General features: G+C 43.3%; 1 protein-coding gene across 3 annotated transcripts in view; it reads left to right on the top strand.

Annotated features, from left to right (window-relative positions):
* bsnb (bassoon (presynaptic cytomatrix protein) b) overlaps positions 1-16,169 on the top strand; it is a 107,320-nt gene extending 91,151 nt beyond the window's left edge. For 2 of the 3 annotated variants that reach the window (XM_049579499.1, XM_049579481.1), the window contains exons 6-14: positions 564-599; positions 1,464-3,555; positions 3,939-4,786; positions 6,379-6,493; positions 6,585-6,731; positions 6,908-6,963; positions 7,183-7,301; positions 9,957-10,168; positions 12,738-16,169. In XM_049579499.1, the coding sequence (XP_049435456.1) occupies positions 564-599; positions 1,464-3,555; positions 3,939-4,786; positions 6,379-6,493; positions 6,585-6,731; positions 6,908-6,948 (3,279 nt within the window). In that variant the 3' untranslated portion in view covers positions 6,949-6,963; positions 7,183-7,301; positions 9,957-10,168; positions 12,738-16,169. The remainder of the gene's footprint in view (positions 1-563; positions 600-1,463; positions 3,556-3,938; positions 4,787-6,378; positions 6,494-6,584; positions 6,732-6,907; positions 6,964-7,182; positions 7,302-9,956; positions 10,169-12,737) is intronic. The other variant, XM_049579490.1, reaches the window with a different exon arrangement.
* The last annotated feature ends 272 nt before the right edge of the window (positions 16,170-16,441 follow it).

Genomic DNA, 16,441 nt, shown 5'->3' with positions numbered 1-16,441 from the left:
AAAGCCTTTCAATTAAGGCAGTATTTGTCGATTCATTGTCTGAGAGTTAAAAAAAATCTAAATAAAAAATTGTATGTGTATGCAGAATATGCTGTGTGTGATGATCACACAGGATCTGGCATCAAGAAGGTGACAGAATGTTCTCATGAGAGCAGCTGGCCATGCCAGAAAAGCTTTCTATCTCCTCCCTTATCTTCCCCCTTTCTGCTCTTTTACTCTGTTTTCCTCTCTCTCTCTCTCTCTCTCTCTCTCTCTCTCTTTCACACGCGCACACACACACACACACACACACACACACACACACACACTTCTGTCATGTCTTCTATATCTGGCAAAGCCCTAAGAGTTGCCAGGGGGACATACAATGTGGACGAATCCTGGTGGTGCTTTGCTGTCTTCCTGATTGTTAGCAGCTGGTCAAAGTAAATTAACATTGCTCTGCACTTAGACCAAAATTAGTCTTGAGAAGCAAACATAGCACTCAGATTTCAGGCATTTTACACATTTGCACGTCTAATCTCGAGTGTTAGTGTTTCATACATGGCTCTCTTTTGGATACTTAGAAATACCATCATGGATCTACCCAACACAACTATTTTGTAAGTATTAGACTAGCATAGATGTCTTTTCTCATTATGTGTTTATTTCTAGTTTTATTGTCGACTGTTCTTACCTGCATGCCATACATAAATATTTGGAGCAACATGGAAAAGGCCAGATATTGTGAATATTTGATCAAAGGAGTAAATAGATAATTCATATATTTCTGAAATCAAACGACTCAAAACACAACTGCTTTGTTATACTCTGATGCTTCTGGTTGATTTGGAGAAATATATTTAGCCAGCTGATGTTTGCATTTACGAAGCTACTCCAACACACATTTCTCTGTTAAGTATTTTATTTTAATGAATAATTATTCATTCATGGATCCTGCATTTGGCAAATTAGATATAAATTGAAAAAGCACTTATGCTCCTTCTGACGATATTTAACTCATTGCAGTAAGAGGGCTATAAATGTTACTTATTTAGTACAATGAGTATCATCGTTAAAGTGTACCCCTAAGTGGAGCCACTTTGCAAAATTATTATGTAATGGAGGTGCTTTGTGTTGACTACCCTGACTGCCATCACTAAACATTTTAACATTGTTAATCAGGCATAAAATGAAAAACGTCACTTAGTGTCTTGGCTTCAGCGAAACAGCATTTTAATCAATATAATGAAATCAAACTATGTTAATTGAACTACTGATGGAGCTAACGCCCCCATAGTACATAGGTTAATTAACCAAGTAGTCTGACAACTTATCAGGCTGGATAGCTCTTCACTTAGGTCTTAGACTGAAGAAATGTGCAGACCCTCTGTGAGTACCCAGTGTACAGTAATGAGTCTAATTTACATAAACACATTCTGTTTATAGCTCAGTGTTTGCTGATGTGTCTCTGCCTCTCCAAGCAGATGGCCTCCCTGCAGCAGCAGCAGAACTCTCTGATGAGGAAAATAAAGAGGACTCTTCCCAGCCCCCCTCCAGAGGAGACTCCGCTCCCCATTGTGACTCCAGCACAAATGTACAGCTCTCCTGGCATGCCACAGAGGGTCCTTCCGAGACCAGCCCAGGGAGTCACCAAGGCCGGCCTGCTGAGTGAACTGAAAGCTGTGGAACAAGAGTCATCGAAGCTCCGTAAGCAGCAGGCTGAACTGGAGGAGGAAGAGAAAGAGATTGACGCCAAGCTACGTTACTTGGAGCTGGGCATCACCCAACGTAAGGAGACCATGGTGAAGGAGAGGGAGAGGAGAGAGCTGGCTTACCTGAGATGTATGGGTGATGCTCGGGACTACATGTCAGACAGTGAGCTCAATAACCTTAGGCTGGCAGCTGCAGCAGGAACCTTTGATGCTAATGGTCTGCTGACAAGGCCCAGCACTGCACCATTGAGTCAATTTACTAATGACCTCAATACAACCTCCCAGTATCCCTCAACCTCGTCCTATATGTCTTATCCATACCCTCAAAGTCAGCCATCAACACAGCAGCCAGGCGCTACTTACCAACAGATAGGTTTCCAGCCTCCTCAGTACCCTTCATCCTCTGCACCCCAGCCAGGAACATTCCAGCCCCATCCCCCGCCAGGGCCTGGCTACCAGAACCAGGGAACCTACTCCAATCGCATTTATGGCCAAACCTCCTACCAGACAGACCTCGGCATGCAGCAGCATGGTCACCAGGGCTTCCATCCCCCTGGTCAACCTATGCCAGGCCAGAGCCTTCCTTACCCTAGCCACAGCTCCTACCAACCTGGTCTCACATACCAGCCCCAGGCAGAGATCCTTACAGTCCATCAAAGGCCACGGCAAACTTCTTTGGCTGACCTTGAGCAAAAACTCCCCACTAACTATGAAGTCATCAGCAACCCAGCAGTGTCAGTGGCCACATCAGCTCCAGATACCAACTTCGGCTCGGTCTACAGCAACGCGTATGGACAGTACCGCCCCCCTGAGCCTGGCCTCACTCACTCTGTGGACAGCCCCACCTCTGCTTATGCTTCAGATGGACTCTACACCTCCAACTTGGAGCAAAATATTCCCAGGAACTATGTCATGATTGATGATATCAGTGAGTTGACCAAAGACAACACTAGCCAACCTACTGATGCTCTGGGTCATCCTGTTGGAGGGCGGTACCGCAGTGAGAATGGCCCTGCACGTGGGAGTGGCTATGGTCGGCCTGAAGATGAGCCCGTGGATGCTTATGGTAGACCCACAGGAACAACAGGGTACCAGAGTACAGTGGATAGTCGCACCAGCACCACAGTTAGTGGAGGCTCCTATTACTATGATGATTATAAACACACGTCACGGAGCAGCTCCGGTAGCCACAAACTCGCACCCAAGAATCTTGCCCCTGCAGTAGTCTCCTCTAAACGTAGTAAGCACAGGAAGCAGGGAATGGAGCAGAAGATTTCTAAATTCTCTCCTATCGAGGAAGCACGGGATGTGGAGTCTGACCTTGCCTCGTACACAATGACAACATCAACAGGAGGCAGCTGTACGGTTGTGTCCAGAACCAAGAAGCTTCAGGATGATGGCACCTACGGGATGAAGAAGAATGCATACGACCAGCAGAAATATTACGGCACCAGTCGTGAGGGTCTTGAGGAGGAGGACCGCATGTACAGCTCTGGTAGGTCCAGGTCTACTGGATATGGTATGGACAAGATTTCCTCCAGAGATGCCACAGGCCACAGAAGTAAATCCTACGAGAGGGATGCCATGGAGCGATCACAGAGAACCAGCCGCAGTGGAAGGGCTCCCATGCGCAGCCAAAATTCAGAAGAGGAGAGCCCACTCAGTCCTGTTGGGAAGCCTGTAGGCATGGGAAGAAGTTCTGGTATAGCAGACGCCCACGATGTGAGGAACCAGTACGGCTCCAGCCATTCATTGCCAGATGTTCAGGACCATCACAAGAAGGACGCGCCAAGGAGTCATGTCTATAAACCAGATGACCCTTACCTCGTAGATGACATGCACTGTGCCGTTTCTGACAGTGAAGGTAACTGGTGCTGAATAATTTGTGCTGCCTGACATTCGTTCCTCCACCTTTTAAAGTGTGCTGGGAAAGGACTGCATGCCAAGTGTGGAGTTTTGAGAAGAGCAACATTACTTTGTATGTCTTGTCTACTTTTTTATGGATTGTTTCCTGTGATGAACTCAGCCAAACATGCCTGTTTTATATTTCTGTTTTGCACGCATCATTTTTAAGTGTGAGGTGATGTCTGTTTTTTTTTTTTTTTTTTTTTTGGATTCCTCAAAAATGTGCATGGCTCTGGGATATGGAGTATGTTTTCCCACTTCTTTTGCATGGCTTCAGTCTGCATGCTACTCCTCTCACCACATAAAACAATTGACTGATAATGTTTGTTTTGGTTTTAAAAGCCTATCATTTGGGCCAAGAAGAGACTGACTGGTTTGAGAAGCCACGGGAGGCCCGTTCTGATCGCTCAAGACATCATGGAGGTGGCGGTCACTCATCCACAGGCAGGCGTGGTAAACACACCTACCATGATTACGATGAACCTCCAGAGGAATACTCTCAGCAGGATGAGTACAACCAACAACGGCACTCCTCCACAGCATCACGGGATCACCGTCACCACGGCAGCAGCTCTGGCAGACACAGCTCTTCTCGCCATGCCTCAGAGGATCCTAGGTCGTCCCGTTCTTCCAGGACACACCCCAAAGACCCATCTGTCCGCTCTGATGGCAGAGGGTCCTCATCTGCACAAAGAAGGGGCGGTCCAGACTCCCGCTCCGCCCAGGGAAGCCCAAGGAACTCAGGCGACTTCTCCCGAGAGTCTGGTCATCACCACGGCACTGGGGGACGGAGCCAGAGACCCCAAGGAGATCGCACAACCTCCAGAAGGCAGGATCCCTCTGCAGCAGGGCCCAAATCACAGCAGCAGCAACAACAACAGCAGCAGCAGCCCTCTCAGGGCCACGCTGGGCAGCAGCGGTCAGGTGGTCAGGGACAGTCTGGGAGACATCCAGGATCCGAACCACTTGATGGTACCCATCAGGCCCAGCAGCAGCAGCAGCAGCAGCAGAGTGCACAACAGCAGCAGCAGCAGCCACTGCAGCACAGCCAGACCCCTCAGAGCAGCCAGCCTACAACAACTACCGCAGGAGCTGGACCAGCACAGCAGCAGCCCAAATCTGGCCAAGCCCAACAACAGGGACGCCAGCCAGGAGTAGGGTCTGCAGCTGGGCAGCCGACTCCCACAGCGGTGAGTAGACCTAACCCTGGTTTTACTTTACAGGCATTAAAGGGAAAGTTTGGTATTTTTCAACCTGGATCCTATTTTCCATTGTTTTTGTGTCTAAGTGACTAATGAGAGGAACAATTTCTGAAATTGGTCCACTAATGAGAGAGCGACGACAGCAGTGAAACAGGCTGTAACCCTTCAGGGGCATGTTCATGCTGTCAATTAATGTCCACTAAAAGTGCTTGTTTTTGCCACTGACATCATGTTGAGATTATTATTTTTTGTGTATGACAACATGATTGAAGGGAACCCTACAGAGATGGACCTGACGGAGATGTTTAACCAGAAACAGCCCCAAAATCGCCTTTGCCAAACTCACCAGACTCCATTTAAGTAAACAGTATTTCTGTAATGGTGAAGCACGCTTCATTCAAAGTCGACAGAACGAAATAAAACTCACACAAGCTGTCTCTGATTGTCTTTTCACTGTTTCAACAATCACCAGCTCTGATTTGGTTGAAATAAACCCTTAATTTACCCAGTAAGATATGAAAACATACTGGCTCTATACAGACTAAAATTACAGTTTATTTGAAAGGAGTCTGGTGGAATTGGCCATGGCAATTTCAGGGCTGTTTCCATAAGCTAAGCATGACAGTGGTAAAAGCAAGCACTTTTAGTGGATGTAAATTGAGGATGCAAACATTCCCTAAGTGGTAACACTGCAGCTTGTTTCAGCACTGCTGGTGTATCTGCTCAGAATGACCTACCAGTGGCGGCACATTTATCAGAATGGATTACTACCTCTATAAAAGTAGTTAAAAGTAGACTAGCACAGTCTGTCAGGTAGAACATATCTATCAGAATGTGCTCCTACCTTTATACATGCGGTTAAAAGTATGGGCATGTCTGGAATATTTGTTTTTGCACTGCAAATGCACATAACGTGTTGGTTCCGTGGCACCTGGGAGCTCACCTGGTAGCATGCATACCCACAGGGCCAAGTCCTTACCACAGAGGCATAGGTTCAGGTCCCACCCAGACCCTAGATGCATGTCATCAGTTCTGTCTTCCCTGCCTCTCTTGCCTCTCACGCTCTCCCTCTCACTATCAAAATTGTTGTTCCCATTAGTCATTAGGCACAAAAACATAGGGAAATGGGGTCCTACAACCTTCAAGTGTTTCTACTTTATGCTTTCAAGGATGTGCTACTTTAAAACATCCTGAACTGTGTGGTACTTTCATGTTAAAATATTCCTGAGAGGCTGGTATAAGATGGCAATGTTACAGTGTCCTGTTACATAAAACCTTCAAAAAAACACTTTCAAATGTCACAAAACGAAGCAACAGTTGTTTGTTTGATGCTTTTGGATTGTAGAGTGTGAGAACAATCTGACTCACTCAAAAAAGACACTTCTACTGGGTAGTTAGCATAAAATCAACTGTGCAGGGACAGGTGGGGAGGAAAAATAAGAACTCATAAAAATCAAGAACATGAATTTATCTGATTAACTATATAAGATTATATTTTAAATGGGATTGCATCTGATGATGTATAGTAGCATTTTAACCTTTGCCCTTAACTCCATGTTTGTCTCTGTTCGATTCGACAGGCAAAAATGGATGCTACACCTGCAGCAGCCGCAGCCACAGGAGTGAAAGCTACAACAGGAGTCCCACCAGCACCTCAGCCTACCAAAATAGCTACACCTCCTCTGACAGGCATCGGTATGTGTCAGCTCCACCATTACCATAAACCACACAATGACTACAGGCAAAAGATGACACATGTGATGGTTGTGTGTTCTGTTGTCTGCAGGCTCCAAGGCCGCCCCTGTTGGGATTGGCAGCAAACCTGTAGGTATAGGCAGTGCCGCAGCAGGACAGCCGCCTGCTGAAGGGGACAATGTTCTCACTAAAATCCTGCAGGGAGGGGCAGCAGAGCAGGCGGGGAAACTGGGAGATGGTACAGTCATCAATAAATGTTTTGAAATGCAACCTCATGTCTAGTGATGTTGATGAATTTTAGCTTTTGTTTTAAAGGTATAGTCAATAAATACGACAAAAAATGAAATACTGGAATGGGTACATCACAGCTTGGGTTGTTCTCTGATATTGTCTCCTTCTCTTTTTGTCACGCAGCTTTGTCTGGCCTTGGGAAGAAGTTCACTTCATTCTGGTGAACTAAAGAGAGGAGGGTGAGTGACACAGTTACAGGCAACTCAAGATGTTTTGCAAACTTTTAATTTAGAAACATGCATTGATTTTAGGATGGGAGGCAACAGCTGGCAGCCCGCTTATCAACAGAAATGATGAATTGCTTCCTCGACGTAAATTATGGATGTTTGGGAAACGATAATGTACGTGCTTATTGCTTCACTTGTTTATTTTTAATCAACTGTGTTTTTTTGTTTCAGGGTATGCAGAGTCGAGACGAGATGGATTGGTAGCTTTGTACTTGAAAAACCTATGAAACCGCATTAAATACATTTCACATTACAGAGGAAATCGAGGAAGAGAGATCCTGGGTGCATCAGTGAGTATCTCATTAACTCGTCTTTACTCTTTGAGAAATGGATACTTTTTTGTGGACATGTCTTTATGACAACTCTTGTGTCACCTGCTCCACAAAGCAAGTAAGAAACAGTGGTATTATAGGAAAATATTTAAAGATGTAATGTGTTTATTTACGTCGGTGTAAAACAAAAGCAGCAATGCGTTAAGTTGGTAAACTGTTGAGTGCTGGTGATATTTTTTGTTTTACCTCTTTAGTTTCAGGCCACACTCACACTAATGTGTTCACATTTTAAAACAGTGTTTTAAAACAATCTCTTCCGCACACACGAGTGTTTTAGCACCTTGTCATAAATAATCTCCATCCTTAATAAGGCTGCAATCCATTGCAAGTCTAAAGATGATAATTCCAAGCCTGAATTACCAACGTCCGATCTAAATTTGTCCCAGGGCACCTCTTCGGGAAAACATGGATGTCTGCAGCACACTAATATTTGTATGGCAAGTCCCTAAGCTTAATAAGCGTCTACAGAGGACCTACATAAATTACCACAGCGTGATTAGCAAAGTGATATGGCGTGTAAAATAAGTCAACTGTCTTGCTCGTCATTGCTCATTAAAATAACATGCAAAAGCTCAAAATGTGCAAACGGGTGCCAAGCGATCAATCACCACAGGTGATGGCATAAAGTTGTGGTGCTCCCAGCGAAATGAAACAGGCCGCTACAACATCAATAGAGCACGTTTCGCAACACCAACGCTGCATAGAACACTAAATAAAATAAAAACTGATAAAAAAAGGTCACTCTGTTTAGTTCACTCTGTGCCCTGGCATGTCGCTGAGATGTCACCTTTGTTTATGTCACTGAACTCGGGCTTGGTAAATTTTGCCTAAGATTCCAACTTGGAACTCCAGCGTGACCTTTTCATTGCACTTTTCCATGCCAGACGTCAAGAATTCTGAGTACAATGGATTGCAGGGTACCATGCCTGAAACACATAGCACATGACCATTCACATACAACCTGCATTTGCGTGCCAAAGTAAACAGGAAGCAGATTGTCTACTCTGTGGTTGGTTGCTTAGTCACGGAAATTAGTACTGATAGGGTGAAAGGTAAGACTAGAGATTTCTTTGCTTGGACTGACAATGAGGTGGAACTGTTACTGAAAGTAACGCATGAGTATAAGGTAGTCAAGGTGGTGGAAAACAGATTGGGAGTTGTTCCAAAGCCAATACAGCAACATATCACAGTAGTCCCGGGAGCATTGTCCATCACTGGAGAAAGGCATTGGGATAGGAAAAGAGTATCAACACAAGAAGGATAAAATCACTAAAGATATGTAGGCCTAAGACTTGACAAGTTGTGATTGATAAGACCCAATCAGGAAGCGAGTGCAGGTGTCTGCATCATCATTTTCAAAAGTCTCTTTTTCCGCCAGTTCAGACGAATGCTGCGTTCATATGGAATCAGGGAGATGGTAGAAGGCAAACCAGATATCATTTTAGTGGACAAGAGCAGGATGGTAAAATTAGGTGACAACAACAGAGAATACTGGCAGCAGTAGCGGCAGGCGGCACTGCCATTCAGAGTCAAAATATTTAACTTACTGACGTCCTCCACAACAGAATTTACATCTGGATGTCAGGTAGCTCCCTCACACAAGGAGAAAACATGGTGATCTTAACACTTACTGGACATTACTAGAATATTTACATAAAATAATGAACCCCAAATGATTTTATTTATTATATTTTATTCTGGCGGCACTGTGGTAAAGTGGTTAGCATTGTTGTCACAGCAAGTGGGGTTCCTGTTTCAAACCCCGGGGTGTAGGAGCCCTTCTATGTGGAGTTTGCATGTTCTCCCCGTGTCAGCGTGGGTTTTCTCCGGGTACTCCAGCTTCCTCCCACAGTCCAAAGACATGCAGGTTAATTGGTGACTCTAAATTGTCCGTAGGTGTGAATGTGAGTGTGAATGGTTGTCTGTCTCTATGTGTCAGCCCTGTGATAGTCTGGTGACCTGTCCAGGGTGTATCCTGCCTCTCGCCCAATGTCAGCTGGGATAGGCTCCAGCCAGCCCCCCCGTGACCCCCAGCAGGATAAGCAGTTACAGAAAATGAATGAATGAATATTTTATTCCATTCTTTGTAAACAATACAGCACCACCATTGCAACATGCCATTATTCATGTTTAGTTTTACCGTCCTGTCATCCTGTCGGACTGTTTATTTGTTTTTCCTGTGCCACCCAGAGGGTGTTATCTGTCTTCCGTCCGCCTGATTCCTTGTGAACGCAGCATAAAATGCAGCCCCGGAGTTTTAAAATTAAAATGGGGTCAGCAGGGTTTCAAAGGTCTCTGTTTAAGCGTCTCCAAAACAGAGTAGTGCGGACATCAGGTGCAAACGTTGTAATAGTTCTGTGTTTTAAAACAAAAACATATTAGTGTGGATGTAGCCTAAGTTTCCCATCGAGACTCCAAACTGTGAAGACACAGACTTGTGTCATACTTTGATTAATTGATTAAGTGTTTTATCAGCTGGATATTTACATAGATTAGCATATTCTGTGTCTGCATAATGAGAAGACTCAAGTGAAGAGATGACTGATTAAATTCTGTGACTGTATATTCTAACTGATCCGCTGTACCTTTCCCTTACCCCAAATTACTGAACAGAGCAGGAATCAAAGGATGCCTTGTCAGCACTGAATTCCCCAGACATGGGCACACGATTGAAGTGAATTAAATAAGGGCAATCGCTTCGTCAGCACGGTGTTACAAGACATAAGCAGAGGGCTGAAGAGGCCTGAAAGTAAGTGGATGCCTTGACAGAACTGCAGTCCCAGAATGATGATTGTGGAGACGTCTGGAGCCTCATTGGACCGACGGTAAGTAACTAAAAGCCATTCACATACATCTGTCTTGGTTTTGCTTCTGTCTGTTTCAGGGTTTTTGTTCACTGATTCACTGTCGTGTCAGGTCAGGTTATTAAAGTCACAGTCTGCTTAACTTTGCACTGCAGAGGTGAGAGGTCACAGCCGAGAACAGGGGAGGTCAGCTCTTGTATGGTTTACCTTCTGACTCCGCACACGCCCAATAATCTGGGCCAAGCACACTGGGCTATAATTAGCCTGAGAAGGCTAACTGTGGCTTTGCTTTAATGTCACACACGCAAAGACACACAGAGAGAGGAGCACATGCAGACACACAGGACGATGACTCATGGTAAGCATCACTCATTACACGGTAGGGTGAGCTAACAAACTAATTCTGCTCAATGGAGCAGAACTACAGAAGTGCAAATAGAGCCGATTTCAATGCACTTTATTTGGCGTCTGTCAAAACACGCTGTGGCTTGCACAGGATGAAGTTGTGGCTCATTTGACAGAAGCTCTATCATTCAGCTTTTATGTTGTCCATGGTGACACTTGGATTAATATCTGTGGCTGTGTCAAGTCATCTCTCTGTCTGTGGCCAGTCTGAGGATAAAGTGGGGGAACGTGGAGATAAACCCGACTCAGTGCTTCTTTGAGCAGCAGGCCAGCCTGCTCAGCCCTGTGGATTACTGCCGATACCAGCAGGGCTGTGATTGGCTGGAGTATCATGGGAAGTAACGGAGAGTAGGCTGGCAGAGCTGCAACATAAACATTGCAGAAGGTTTAAGGTCTATGTGAGTGTGCTGTGTAATGGCCACTGCAAAACATGCTGATTCTTTAAAGGTGTAGATCAAAGGTTCCCAACCATTTCCCTCAAGGGACCCTGATGAACTGACGACCCCTAAGTGACATATTTTATTGATATTTCATATCACATTCAGTGCAGAGAAGGTTACGTTTGAAATGTAATAGGTATCAGATGACTACCCTGTTAAAAAAATATGGTAAGTAATGTAACTATTTTCATTACTTCATCAAAGTAGGTTAACTAATTACGTTCAATTACTTTTTGAACAAATGTTTTGAAGTGGAGAATAAAATTCACAAGTCCAAAAAACATGAGTGCAGTTCAGTCAGACAACTCACATTTTAAATGTTTATTTCAAGAGAACATAGTTAGAGTTTAGCGTGTAAACTCTCATCGCTCCTCGCAGATATAGTTACATGAGATATTCGGGAGTGATGATTAATATTTACCCCCTTAGCCAGAGCCTGCAGGTGGATGCTGGGGAGGAGGTGGGGCTGAAAGAGCGAGCAGCAGTACTGATGCAGAGCATGCCTGAATTAGCTCACAGACGTTGCTCCGTTTAATTACATGTTTCTTTCAGTCGTGAGGGTCCAAGGAAAGACGGATGTCGTATGCTGTCAAGCCTTCTGAGGCAAACTGTGATTTACAGTTCCATTAATGTAGTAGTTTAATTACGTAACTCGTAACTAATTCAGTGCAGAACAACTGATAAACTGTAAAATTAAGTCGAGTAGTGAACACAGTAACTGCAAGAAGTTTGTGTAAACCGAGTGATTTGGATGAATTTTGCAGATTATTTCCTGAATACTGCATCAAAAATGATTTTTCCACATTTTTAGGAATGTTTTGTACAATTCTCTGTCTTTGTCATTATTTTTTTGCAGTCATACATACTGAAAAATTCACTTTTTTTTTCCTTGACCCTTTTCCATCGTTTCATCAGGACTTTGGTTGATTTAACTGCATATTTTTCTGATGCAGGACGAGGCTGTTTAGCAGGGAGTGAAGGTTCTGTGAATATAGCTCGTGTTCAGCTCTTTAATGTGCCCTTATCCTGTGAGATTGTTTTTTTAGTTCACATCTTGCCTAGTAATCTAAACTCTAAAAGTAACAGTTCACTTTAGCTTTCCTCACAGAAATGAATCAAATGCTGACATATAGGCCTACCATATATTTTTTTAAAAAAAATTCTCACACTGCTTAAAATGAAAAATAGCCTCATACCCCACCGTGAAGCTTTGGAAACCCCTAGTGGAGGTCACGACCCCCGGTTTGGGAACCAGTGGCCTAGGTCATTTTAAAATGCTTTACTGCCACTGCTGATATTTTCAAACGAAATTGTTGGGTGACTTAAAGATAAAAAACAATGACTGGCCTGCTCAGCGTAAAAGTCCAGAGAGAGTCTTCATAGTCGTAATGTGTTGGTTTATCCATATATTAATAACGGTGTTGCGGAGTGCCACGGGTGTATTTTTGGACTGCCTGCCTGTACTATGGACTTTTACACAGAGTGAGCGGGACAGTCGTTGTTTTATAACTTGACTCTTTGCCCCATCCTAGGCGAGCACCTGGTTTCTGTACACCTAACCAAACAGAGCCTAAACCAGCAGCACTCCCTGTTTTTTCCTCATTTAATTGTTGGGTGATTTTTATGTCATTCATTTACGCAGGTTTAATCTACGGTGCAGCATTGATTTTGTGGTCTGGAGAATTTCATGTTGTGCAATTAATCTATTTCTGCTAACATTCACTTCTCTGCTGTGTTTATTTCAGGAGGACAACAACGGTCAATAATGAGGATGTGGAGACGAGGAGCAGAGAGAGGGGGAAGGGAGACTCGAGTCCTGCTTCCCTTCCTCCTCCTCCTCCTCCTCCTCCTGGAGAAAGCCTCCTGGGATCTGTGTGACAGTAAAAGGCCTGCTAACTGAGACACCTGGATATCATGGGAGGAATTCGGCGTGTTTGGTCGTGCATGTCTCCTCCTTCAAACAGCTCGATTAAAGAAGCCTCACAGCGCCCTCTATAGGAATTTTAATGGAACACCGCTCATGTCTGAGTAGCGCTGGCAAGGATGTTTGATTCTACACTGATGTCTTCTGTTCATGCAAAACACGGTGAAAAAAAGACAGACTTTCATAGGTTTTATCAAAGTATCAAAGATACCGATTTTAGCCCACAGTGACAGCACATACCTGGAGTAGACGAGGTGTATCACGGCAATGACAACCAACCTGATGACTCCACCACAATCCTCGAATGCTTGGTTTCTCTGATCTCTACAGTACATTCCAGTATAGGGAATTTGACCCTTTCTTTGAATGTGTTTTTATTTCTCCTCTTTTTGTTTCGATGTCTACAGAATGCATTGTGTAAAATGTGGACATGAGAATGCACGCACAAATATTTGAAAAACTGAGAAAAAAAAAAAAGAAGAAGAAGAAGAAGAAGAAGCCCATATCGATAATTTTTCACCACCTATGAGATGCCACTAGTCATCAGCTGTAGGTTTTTAGGGAAGGGAAGTACTACCAGTGTGCCCACAACGTGTGAGAATCACACAGATGAGAGGACCAAATGAAAGAGTGGCCACGGCTCTTAATTAGCCATCGCAAAGCCATCGTTATAGTCAGCCCCAGAGCTGAGTGTACCGCTCTGGAGCTGACTATAAAAAGGATAAAGCCCCAGAGGGGACTTTATCCTTTTTATTGATTTGTCTCATCTTTTAGTTTCTTTTCATTTTTGCCTGATATTCACTGAATGGAAGAGCCTTATTCAGTACATGTTTTACTTGTATACCTCATATGTTTTAAAATGTCCATGTCATCATGCATTTCTTTTTACACTACTGTATACTATTTTATGTACATAAAAGCAAATCAGAGATCTAATTATGTAAATTTGTCATTTGTGTATTTATGGAATCACTCTCCAGTGACTTTTTTTGTTGTTGTTCTGTGTTTTTTTTTTTTTGTTTTGTTTTTTTTCCTTTGGTAAAACTTTATATTTTTCACTTTTTATTTGTTTGAATCTGTTTTCTTGCATCAAATAATTTGCTTGTTGATTTTTAAAAGCAATAGCATGCAGAAAATGGTATATAGCACAATCGTATATATGTTGTTTAAATCAGTGATGGGAAATACTAAACACTTCTGTCGATAAATAGCCGTAATACAATTTGTCAGAGGGTTTACAACCACAGTACCATGTCCAGACGTGCATGTTATGTGCAGATGCGTACGAGCATGCAGACAGGTACGAACACACACAGACACTCTCTCTCTCTCTCTCTCTCTCTCTCTCTCTGTTCATCTCCTTGCAAACACATATGCACACACACATACCTTATACACTTTGCACCCTAGTGACACCTCAGAGCCAAGGTTAATTGTCTTCTCCACCCAATCGACCTGTTAACCCTCCTGCTGATTAATGAGGTTACCAATTCACCAATGAGATGATCTCACTAACAAGCTGGGCCCACTGCCTCTATTTGTGCAAACACACACACACACATATACACGTGCATACACACACACACACACACACACACACACACACACACACACGCATACACACATGCATACAGATATAGGAGAGGATGAAAGCAATTATCAATTCAAATGTTCTATGCAATGACTCATTTTGAACCCGGAAGTGATTCTGCCTAAAACAGTTTATTATCATCACTGTATTCACAAGAAAAACAACAAAATTATGAACTAAAATAGTAAAAAAAAATAAAAAAAATAAAAAAAGAGAAAAAAGGTCATGAAAATGTTTTTACTTAGCAGCTTGTCTGTATGAATTTGAATATTGAATATTGAACTAGAATTGTTTTTATTTTCGTGGCATGTTTTGACCCCTCACTCCCCACACCGGGGGACTCGTTGCCAAAGGGTAAACTGTGTAGACTGTCGGTTTTTTGAATGTCCACCATCATGTTGCTCTGAAGCATGGGTTTGCTTGGCTTCGTCTGGCTGTTTGTAAGCCCTCATTCAGTTTTTGTGCGTTTTTTGGCTGACCTGGGCTCCTCAGTGTTTGGCTTGCAGTGACTGTCCGTGCTGCTATAAAAACCTGTGATACAGATGGTCAGCACCTCTCATTAATACTTGTCAGTGTACATATTGGGTGTCAGTATAACCTGTGGGGTGAATGGAATGCTTCTATTGGATATTTCATTGTTGATTAAACCACTCAGCAGCCAAGCCATTGGAAAGGTGCATGATTAGATCTTATATTCTTGGAAGTTGTACCTGAATTAAAAAAAAGAATAAAAATAAAAAGGTAAGGCATGATTTCACCAAGGTTTGCCTAACAAACCTTGACTTTCACAGGCCAACGTAGAGACTATTGATGAGTAAAAATGTTCAGCCATTCACAAATCAGGGCATGTCATTTTGAAAGCACAAGCCTGACTGGTAGCACTTGCTGCTTGATGAAACGCAGAAACATGGAGGTTGCGTAACAGCGCCTCTGACTAAACAGTGTAAGATCTATATCAAAACAAGAGGTGGAGATGCTATCTGGTCGATATGAGGTGCACGAGACAAAACAGCCTCCAAGTGCAGCCGTGCGATTGACAGAAAGGCAGACAGACACACATTCTTACTGTAAATACGACTTCATTCTTCTGTACAGCTTTTGAGTTTTGAGTACGGCTGTCATGTGCATCCCCATGCCGTATTTGCTGCCAACTTTTGTGTATAAAAAAAACAAACATTTATTACCACAATAATGAGGATGATGATGAAACTAATGATGATGATGATTATTATTATTATTATTGCATAAGCATAGTGTATGTGGCTGACTTGTATTGACTGTTTACAACAGTGGAACAAAACTCGTATTCAGAAACATATCCAGTCTGTGTATAGTTTCTATACATATTGTGTTTGTAAAACAAGAAAGATCCTCCTCAGCGGCTGCAGAGTAGAACGCCTTTGTCAGACTATCCGGAGGTCTTTGAGTTGATGGGTGTGATCTGCAAGATGATGAGCAGCGGGTGAAAAAAATATGAAACAAAAAACCTGGAAAAATGTCATTCACTGTTGTAAGTGCAATGGGCAAAACGTCAGTCGTGTATCCATTGTGAAACCTTGTGTTCTATTCAGTGTATTCCTGTAAACAGATAGAGTAAATTTTGGTGCATCATGTCAAGTAATGTGATTAATAAAAATATTGACCCTGCAATTTCCAAACAGAGAGAAGAATAAAAAGAAAAGGAATATATTGTGGTTATTGTCGTCAGTCTCTCTGTGTGTCTGTCTGTCTGTGTGTGTGTGTGTGTGTGTGTGTGTGTGTGTGTGTGTGTCACCTACTTCTCTTGCAGTGCTGATAGAGACACTTGGTGAGTCGTGTAGAAGCTCTGCTGCAGACAGAAGAGAGATGAAGAGTATGAGACCTCGAAGGCAACAAGACTGTTCAGATAAGACCGGGCTTTACTCGTTGAAGCAGCGATGACTTATCCCAGTGTG

The sequence above is a fragment of the Epinephelus fuscoguttatus genome, linkage group LG1 (genome assembly GCF_011397635.1).
Source record: "Epinephelus fuscoguttatus linkage group LG1, E.fuscoguttatus.final_Chr_v1".
Classification (NCBI taxonomy): Eukaryota; Metazoa; Chordata; class Actinopteri; order Perciformes; family Serranidae; genus Epinephelus; species Epinephelus fuscoguttatus.
Note: the sequence above shows the minus strand (reverse complement) of the source record. Positions and strands in the feature narration are given on the sequence as shown.